Source organism: Plasmodium fragile (genome assembly GCF_000956335.1).
Source record: "Plasmodium fragile strain nilgiri unplaced genomic scaffold supercont1.52, whole genome shotgun sequence".
In the NCBI taxonomy this organism is placed as follows: Eukaryota; Apicomplexa; class Aconoidasida; order Haemosporida; family Plasmodiidae; genus Plasmodium; species Plasmodium fragile.
Window position 1 is genome coordinate 12,931 of NW_012192632.1, and position 9,241 is coordinate 22,171.

General features: G+C 44.8%; 3 protein-coding genes across 3 annotated transcripts; 2 read left to right on the top strand and 1 right to left on the bottom strand.

The window, feature by feature from the left end:
• Positions 1 to 782: 782 nt before the first annotated feature.
• On the top strand, positions 783 to 2,786 carry AK88_04019 (uncharacterized protein; the record flags this gene model as incomplete). Its single annotated transcript, XM_012481629.1, has 1 exon — positions 783 to 2,786. One exon carries the CDS (start codon positions 783 to 785, stop codon positions 2,784 to 2,786), a length of 2,004 nt encoding a protein of 667 aa, XP_012337052.1.
• A 240-nt stretch (positions 2,787 to 3,026) lies between these two features.
• On the bottom strand, positions 3,027 to 4,403 carry AK88_04020 (translation elongation factor Tu; the record flags this gene model as incomplete). Its single annotated transcript, XM_012481630.1, has 1 exon — positions 3,027 to 4,403. One exon carries the CDS (start codon positions 4,401 to 4,403, stop codon positions 3,027 to 3,029), a length of 1,377 nt encoding a protein of 458 aa, XP_012337053.1.
• A 927-nt stretch (positions 4,404 to 5,330) lies between these two features.
• Positions 5,331 to 8,152, top strand: AK88_04021 (uncharacterized protein; the record flags this gene model as incomplete). Its single annotated transcript, XM_012481631.1, has 8 exons — positions 5,331 to 6,488; positions 6,628 to 6,714; positions 6,871 to 6,912; positions 7,035 to 7,115; positions 7,235 to 7,288; positions 7,461 to 7,517; positions 7,735 to 7,855; positions 8,010 to 8,152. 8 exons carry the CDS (start codon positions 5,331 to 5,333, stop codon positions 8,150 to 8,152), a joined length of 1,743 nt encoding a protein of 580 aa, XP_012337054.1.
• Positions 8,153 to 9,241: the final 1,089 nt, after the last annotated feature.

Consider the following 9,241-nt stretch of genomic DNA (forward strand, 5'->3'; position numbering starts at 1 on the left):
GTCTGGCCAAAGCGCACAAATGGGAAAAAAAAAAAAAAAAAAAAAAAAAACAATGCATAAAAGGAATTCTTTTTTTTTTAAAAAGAGATATACCATTTGTAGGTATTCCGTTTTCGTGTGACTTGGTAGGCTTCCTTCTTTTTTTTTTTTTTTTTTTTTTTGTGTGTGCCAAGGCATTTTTGCGTGCTGCCCGTGCAACGGTTAACGAGTCCAGGGGAGCCTTTCCCTCGTTTAACTTTTGACGCGTGTGGCGAAGGAGCAGACCAATCGGCATCGCCATGGGCAGAGAAAGCAGCACAAGTGAGTGTCGTTGACCCTTCCACAGTGCACATAACACCGAATGGTGAAGGAATGGAAGCTGTGTAAGCGCAACTTAGTTCCCTTTTCGCACGCCTTGCCTTTGTTTTTTTCCAACTGTTCGTGTGTCCGTCCCCTCCTTTACATTGCTCTGTGCTCAAAAAAAGAGAGGCGGCTTTTTTTTTTTTTTTTTTTTTTTCCTCTAAAAAAAAAAATACAAATGACAAAAAACGAAAGACTTGAGTTGAAAACCCACATTCGTTTGAGCAAACCGCCAACTGGACTGTAAAACACAAAGGAGATTGCCCCGAAAAAAAAAAAAGGGGACAGCTAAATCGCTAACGAGGTGGCACAAGGGGGCGGTCTTCCCTGTTCGTCTGAGTGGAAGCCATCCCGCACACACATACCTCATCACCACCACCACGAGTAACTCCGGTGAGTCACCTCTTCTAATATGTACACATCCCTTGTGAGGATATAGCCTGATGGAAGAGAAGCCCAATCAGGGGTTAAGCACGCCCCCTGTGGATGGCCCCCTTGCAGGGGACAGGGAGGAGGCAGGAGAGGCTGCTGAACAACGGGCAGGTAGGCGACCGGATGAGGGAGGTGGGGTCCCCCCAGGAAGTAACCAACGTCATGTAACCGGTACGGAGGAAAGCGTAGATGATGTACTCAAAATTGTGGAGGAGCAAATAGGTAAAGATATGGCTCTCGTGGATGATGCATCGAGGGCCATTAGGATGTTAAGTGCGGCGCGTCAGATGAAGCAGTTGACCAAGTCAGAGCAGTTGGCGCAATCAGAGAAGGGAGTCGAGGCGGGGGGAAAGACCCTCACCGCTGGGCAGAAGGACGTCCGCGATGGGGGCAATGAGAATTGCACCGCAGAAGCACAGGGTGGTAGTGGCGAGAGCCACAAACCGGCTACAAGAAATAAGGTTGAAGTAACACATCAGGGGGGAGCAAACAATACAGGGAAGGATCCCCTGTGCAAGGACGCCATGTTCAATCGTGACAACTGCGAAGAGGGCGATAGCACCTGTGACGTGGATACTTGGTCCAACGTGAGCTACCTATCTGTGGATGAGGACAGCCTCTACAACGAAGCGGCCGAGGTGTACGCAGTTGCGCCCAAGCAGGAACAAGCAAAGTGTAAGAGGGAGGAAATGAGGAGGCAGATGTTGAAGAGCGACGAGGAGGCGGAACGTCAGGCACAGCAGGCGCGGCAGCCACCTCCAACGCAAGAGTTACCAGGGCAGCCTCCTCCGGTGGTGGAGTCCCCATCCCTAACCCCAAAGACTGAAGCAACACAACCCGAATTGTCCAAGCAGCTGTCCCTAAATGCAATAGATAAATCTTTTATACAAATCCCGTTGAAATGCATCCTGAACACTTTTCGAAATATTCAAAAGGAGTTGGAGAAAAATTTCACCATCATCACGCTGTTCATTGAAAAGAAGCTAGTCAATTTAACGGACGAGGTTTACCTGAACAAGCTAAATACGATAATTGAGAAAATGGAATCATTACGGAGCAAAGTACTAGAATCCAAGATGCTTCTAGACAAATATGTGAACCGTTTGGCTAGTCGACTCAAGTACATTTATTTTGAGGGAGATATTCAGTTGGAAAATTTGAAGCATGATTTTCGCTTCGAAATGTATGAGAATAGAATTAATTGGCTAGTTGACGGGTTCTTATCTAGATACGGGTTCTTTGATACTGTACAAGTATTTTCAAAAAGATACAAATTGGAAAATTACTCAGATGCAGATGTATACAAAGAATATCTAGACATAATAAATGAGCTGAAAAATCACAACATCAAGCCAGCACTAGAGTGGTGTCAAAAATACAAGTCGCAATTAAAAAAAATCGATTCTAATATAGAAGCAGAGCTGCATCTACAATTTGTCATTAGTGTAATTTCTGAAAATAAATTTTATGAAGCAATTGAATATATAAAAAAATCAGTTTCGAAACCAGATGAGCAGATCTCCACAGATGTGAAATTCCTTGTCACGTATATTGGCTTGTATGGTTCTCACGACAAAAGACATTCCACAGATGCGTTAAAAATATTCAATCGGAAGAGATGGAGTAAAGTTATAAAATCTTTTCAACAGGTTTATGCAGAAATAACAGGTGTCCTGAATAAGCCTCTCCTGGAGCTTCTACTGAAGGCTGGCATTTCGGTGGTCAAAACGGACCAGTGTGGGGGCAAACACAAGTCCACAAAATGCCCTACGTGCATTAATGAGCTTAGGAACACCATTAAGCAGGTACCAAATATACAGAGGACAAAAAGTTTCCTCGTTTGTCCCTACACTAGTGAAGTCATGGATGAGAAGAACCCCCCCTTCACCACCCCCGCGGGCCACGTCTTCTCGGAAAAAGCCATCTCCCTGTTCGTTAAGGCGGAAGACCTCTTCGAGTGCCCCGTCACTGGGGAGAAGTATCGCATGCACGACCTGTCGCGCTTGTTCATTTGACAGCGGTGTGATGGTCACGTGAAAGCGGTGTGGATCGCACACATGTGTCTTTCCCCTCACCACCTCGTTAGAGAGTTCACTTTCACACATGCAGCAGTGCACGCCACGTATGGTTAAAAAAAAAAGGCTCTCCCCCCCAACTGTGTGCCTACATGGATGAGGAGGTCGAATCCTCCGCTAAAATGAAAAGAAGTAGCCGTAACGGTCGACGCGCCGCTTGACTTGCCGCTAACCGCCCCACTAGATGACCTTCGTGATGATGCCCGAGGCGACGGTCTTGCCGCCCTCGCGCAGGGAAAAGCGAAGCCCGTTGGCCAGAGCGAGCGGGTACATGAGCTCAATGGTGCACTTGATGTTGTCCCCTGGGTTTGCGACCTGCGTATCTTCATTCAGAATAACTGCGCAATTTACATCTGCCGTTCGTATGTAGGCCTGTGGTCTGTAGTAGGAAGCAAATGGATTTTTCCTACCTCCCTCTTCATTTTTCAACACATAAACATCACTTTCAAACGATTTGTATGTCTTAAGGTTAGGCACCTTGGTGATTACCATCCCCCTAGACAAGTCATTCCTTTTTACATTTTTCAACATGACTCCAATTTGATCCCCAGCTTGAGCTGCATCTAACGTTTTTCTAAACATTTCAATACCCGTGACAACTGTTTTAATGGGCTTTTCTTTAATGCCCAGGATTTCCACAGGATCATTAAGTTTTAGAGTTCCTTGCTCGACTCTTCCTGTGGCGACTGTCCCTTTGCCCGAGATTTGCAACACATCGTCAATGCTCATGAGAAATGGTAAATCCATTTTCCTCTTGGGTTCATGAATATAATTATCACAAGCATCTAGTAGCTTCAAGATGGAAGGAACTCCATACTCTGACTGATCATCATTTAAAGCTTTAAGAGCTGACCCTTTAATAAAAGGAATATTATCTCCTTCATATTTGTGAAAGGATAACAGTTCCCTAATTTCTAATTCAACTAAATCGACTAGCTCTTTATCTTCACACATGTCCATTTTATTCAAATAGACAATCATTTTTTCAATACCTATTTGCCTCGACAGAAGTACATGTTCTTTCGTCTGTGGCATTAACCCATCGTATGCAGACACCACTAAGATACTCCCATCCATTTGTGAAGTACCTGTGATCATATTCTTCACATAATCTAAGTGTCCTGGGCAATCTATATGACTGTAATGTCTTTTTTCTGTTTCGTATTCTACATGAGTGGCATTTATTGTGATTCCTCTCTTTTGTTCTTCTGGAGTCTTGTCGATTTCTTCATAGGACTTGAATGTACCTCTGTTTAAATTTGCACACACTTTTGTTATCGCTGCTGTTAAGGTAGTCTTTCCGTGGTCCACATGTCCAATGGTGCCAATATTCATATGAGGCTTCTTCCGTTCGAACACGCCAATGGCGAAGTGTCTTCGGGGCACCAACCAGGACGGTCCTCTACTCTCCACGTTCAAACAATTGCACTGACCGCCCCGTCCACCATGATGACTGCCCCTTCCCAATGCGTCCACCACCAATCCTGCTGAACGTGCCAATGAAGGGAAACCACCCCCCGGAAAAACCACCAGCAGGTTCCGTTTGGCGCTTATCATATCTCGGTGGGGAGAGATCAGCACAAAAGGAAAACCCACTCGTCCACAAAAATTAACAAAACTTCCTCTAACACGTTATATATATGTATGTATATGTATGTATGTACATATATATACGTATGCAAATACGTATGTATATACGAATGTGTTGGGTAGGCGGATGTGAAACTCGTCCCCGTGGAGCAGAGTACATATAACGGGAAGAGAAGCGGGGCGGCATAGACTATATAACGGTCATACCTCCCCCGACAACTGCATCGCTAAGCCTGACGCTCCCCCTTGTTACTGCAACGAGAGAGAGAGCGGCCCGCTACACGTTGCTGTGCTCGTTCCGATCACAACGATCGCATGGAACAACACGATCACATGCGGCCACTTCAAACCTCGCGGTGTAGAAATAAAAAGTGTTGTCACTCCGCGCACAAAGCGGTTCTTCCGCGGGCGCTTCGCTGGATGGCATAACAAGTTTCCCACACCTTCACAAGTCACATGGCTCGATTTCGTGTAGCACATGGCGCCTATCGCCCTTGTCACACTTGACTCGTTTTTTTTTTTTTTTTTTTTTTTTACATGACCGTTGGACGAATGCTCTTTTATGCGAAGCGTGATAGGAAAAAAAAATAATAAATAAATAAAAAAAAAAAAACTCCATCAAAGAGGTGCGTTCTCTTTTCCTCATACGGTATAACCCCTACGACGCACCACTGCAAAAAAAAAAAAAAAAAATACTTAATCCTAATTCCAAGTGCCATGAGAGTGCACCCCCTATTTTATTGTGCTTGACAACATGGGGAAAATATATAAAAACACATTTCTCTCCACTTGTACAACTTTACCTGTTCACACATTTGGCATGAATTCACGCCTTGCATCCCCTTTGTGTGTTTTTTTTTTTTTTTAAGCCCCACTCCCACCTTTTTATATATCATGAACCACCGCAGAGGATCTACACCCGCGAAAAGTGCTCACAAGCCAAGGCACTGGCATTTAGGTGCAACCCTGCTCTGCTTCCTCATCGTGAGAATAACCACCTTTTACGTAATACACATTCTTCAAGGAAGTGAATACAAATACATTGACCAGTTAATAACTCTTGAAAGAGAAGGGAGTCCCCATGGAGGACGTCTTTCCTCCCACCCAGGACGGGGGACACATTTCCACTCTGAACAAATCAGCAATACAGAACATCTACAAGAGTATTTTCAAAAAAACAAACGCAATGGAAAGCTAAAACAGTTTTTAATAAAAAATGATTCCATGCATTATTCGTTTAACTCAGACTTGTACAATTTGAAGTACCTCTACGAAAGTGATGTGTTGGGACGGCTCAATGCAGATGTGTACTCCTCCCTGACTGTGCGCGTCAACCCCCTGATGCTGAAGGCGCTACAGTTTGTCCTCTTACGGGGGATTCCTCTAAGAGGGGGGGGCGGCAAAGGGGATAAAAGTGGTGAACGTGGTCAACGCGACAAACGAGATGCTTCCCACAGGGTTGCCCCCCTCTCGCTAAACACACCTGAACTGCGCTTCTTCCTCCTCATATGCGCTGTCGACCTGCTCATAGGCGTCCTGCTATTCCTAATAGCTCAACGCCTGGCGACGTGGGAAGCCTACTTCCTCTATGTTAACCAAGACACGCGGGATATGCAGTGGAACATAATCGACCCCATTTTACTAGCCAACATCTACCTGAACAATCCCCTCACGATAATTTCCAACAGCTTCCTCTCGTTTGATAATTTTAAGCTCCTCCTAATAACCACGTCTTTTTATTTGGCCCTTAGAAGGATTAGAAGCGAAGCCTCACCTCCAGACACGTCTACACCAAACCTTATTGCAACTCTCTTTGTAAATGCCATGCTGCTCTACGTTACTTCATTTCACTTCATCCTTGTTCTCACCGGCGTAAATAACCTGGTGGTGTACTTCCACCAAGGGATAATGTACAAGCACAAACTTAAGGAGCCACTGACCCTCCTACAAATGCTTCTAATCCTTCTGCAAATTTTGGCTTTGCTCATCGCGACGCTGGGTATATATGGCCTCCTCCTGTTGGCTTCCGCTTACGTCAACTCGGGGTCTTGGGTAAGCCTCCCACGAACGCTACGCACAACGGTATTCACCATCATGCACAGTCACCAATGCCCACACCGTGACATTTGTCCCTTTTCCTCATCCCTTCAAACCGTCCCTTCACGCTTCTTATCTCCCCCCCCTTCTGCAGTCCTTCCTAAACAACACACTAATTAATGAATACAAGGTCCTCTTCCTGCTGCCCAATTTGGGAAATTACTGGTACCTCTTTTCCACGGTAATGTTTCTCGCGCGCTCTACGCCCCCCTTGGCGGCAGTTTGTTTAACTTGGCACGGTTGACGTGACACTTGGATGACCGCCAATATTTGTAGGCGACAGGCCCTCCCAACCAGAAAGTAAAAGCGCCCCCTCCCCTTTCCTTCCCCTCCTCAGATGTTCCGGGACTACTACCACTCCTTCTTGTTCCTCTTCCATGTAAACGACAACACGTGGTGCGGGCACGGTGTACATGGTGTGCAATCGCCTGACGCACGTCCAGCACTGTTTTTATCACTCATATTACCAATATTACACCCTTGCTTCTCCCCCTGATGCAGTTCCACGTGTTCCTCTACCCCCTCCCTCTCCTGTTCCGCCTTGTGAAGACGCCACTGATTTATTTAAAAATAATGATTTGTGTAAGCACCCCGTGTTTTTTTTTTTTTTTTTTTTACAAGTCCATTTGTACGTATTCACTATTCACCCCACACCTACACACACACAGACATAAGGCTACCCCATATTTTCACCTTTGCAGATTGCTTTGGTTTTTCATCCCAACATCACAGTGAACGACATTGTGTTTTGTTTGGTATGCGTTGGTAACACATGCTCTTTTAGCTGTTGTGTCCCCCTTACACACACTTGCATGGCTTAACTTGGGGGTGACCGATTTATACCTTTTACATTGCCCCCCAATGATTGGAGACCCCTTCTTAAACGACCCATTTCAGTTCATGTATCATTGCGTTTCCTCCCTTCAGCTGCTGCTTGTAATAGACTACAAAAGGACAGTTCATGCTATCCCCTTTGCCAAATTGGTAAGATTCTCGTTCTTACAAAATATTCCCATCAACATTTGTATGTGTAGATATGCTCACATGGGGGATCTTTTTCTCTTTACCCTGAGCCCCTCCGCCACCGCTCATTACGAGTCAGACTGTTTAACGAAGTCGTATATCATGTTAGGCATTCCTTTATAAATGTCACCTGTATTCCGTCCCCCATTTTTTTTTTTTTTTTTTTCCCCATTTCAAGATAATTATACTGCTGGGAAATTTGGGACTTTTCTTTGTCACAACAAATTTGTGGTTGCGCAAAAATACGGGCAATGCCAACTACGCCTTTTTTAACCAGTTGATCGTTTTCAACATAACGAGTAAGTCCTACATGCAACGCCATGTTTGCAGCATCTGTGTCCATTTAGTAAAAGGGCAGTATCCCCCCTACACACACACACACACACGAAATATGTGAACAAAATCACCTTGCCTGGTCATATTTTTTTTTTTTTTTTTTTTTTTTTTAAACAGCTTTTATCATAACAAGTAGCATAAAATTTTACATCCGCGTCCAAACGCCGGAGACACAACTGCAGGAGGGGAAATGTATCGTCGTATCGACGGAGAAAAAAAAGTTTAACCTTTTTCAAACTTTGAAGGAGACCTTCGTGTAGTTTTTTTCCAAGGGGGGTTAGGTGCGACGCAGAAGGGACAGTTACGGAAAGATGACCAATTTTCAGTAGCCACATCATCCACTAACATCCACATTATTATACACTGCCCTAATTGATCCCCCTGTTTTTTTTTTATTTTTTTATGTTTCTTTTTTTTTAAGTCCCCCCTGCCGGCTGCCCCCAACTATGCCGTTTCACCATTAGCCTCAAATTAGTTTCCCTGCTTTGGCTGCGCGTGTGAAGAAATGGGGGTAGCTGTTGTAAGCTCCTCGCGGGGGTACTTAATTCGCCGCGGCAACTGTTTTACTACTGCGTGATTGTTTTCCATGCAGTTATTCTTCGCGATATTCTTTTCCATCGGTTTGCTCCTCCACTTGCACATATAAGCAGACTACAGCAGCCATTGTGATCCAGCCTTGAGCTTCATGCGCCCTTGTGGGGTATTTTTTTTTTTATGAAATATGCCCAATTGTTAGCACCTCCGAGTTAATAAACCAACGGGGGAGTTAAGTTCAACGTAACGAAAAGGGGTATTCTCTGCTCCCGCCGGGAACGGGGAAAGTGTATCCTCGGTCGGGTTGCAGGCTGGTGGAAAGCATACCCACGTGTACAATAATAGGTAGGCGCATTCGTTTGTGCATATTCAAACGAACTGTTCTGCGCTCCATGCGCATGGGTAAGCATTTCTCTACAGGAGCAGTGTGCCGCCAACTGTGCATGGTGCAAGGTGATGGGGGCAGCAACCGTGACGCTTCCTTATCGAAGCAACGTGCAGGTAATTCAGCCTGACCGAGGGCGAACAACTTACTGGTTAATTAATTTTCACATCAAAATGATCTGAAAGGGGTGAAGAAAAAAATAATGTTCCACACCTGATTATACTTTTTACCCCAACCTTGCTTTATAAACATTCGCGGAAAAAAGTGCAAAGACGCCATTGAGCATCGGATCCGCAGGCGTAAACCTGGGGAAGGGTGGTGGCACAACATATTAAGTAACATTTTGATTTACATTTTTATATGTATATATAAAAATATAGTTGGCGGCATTTTGGCTTTTTTTTTTTTTTTTTTTTTTTAAAAGTCCATT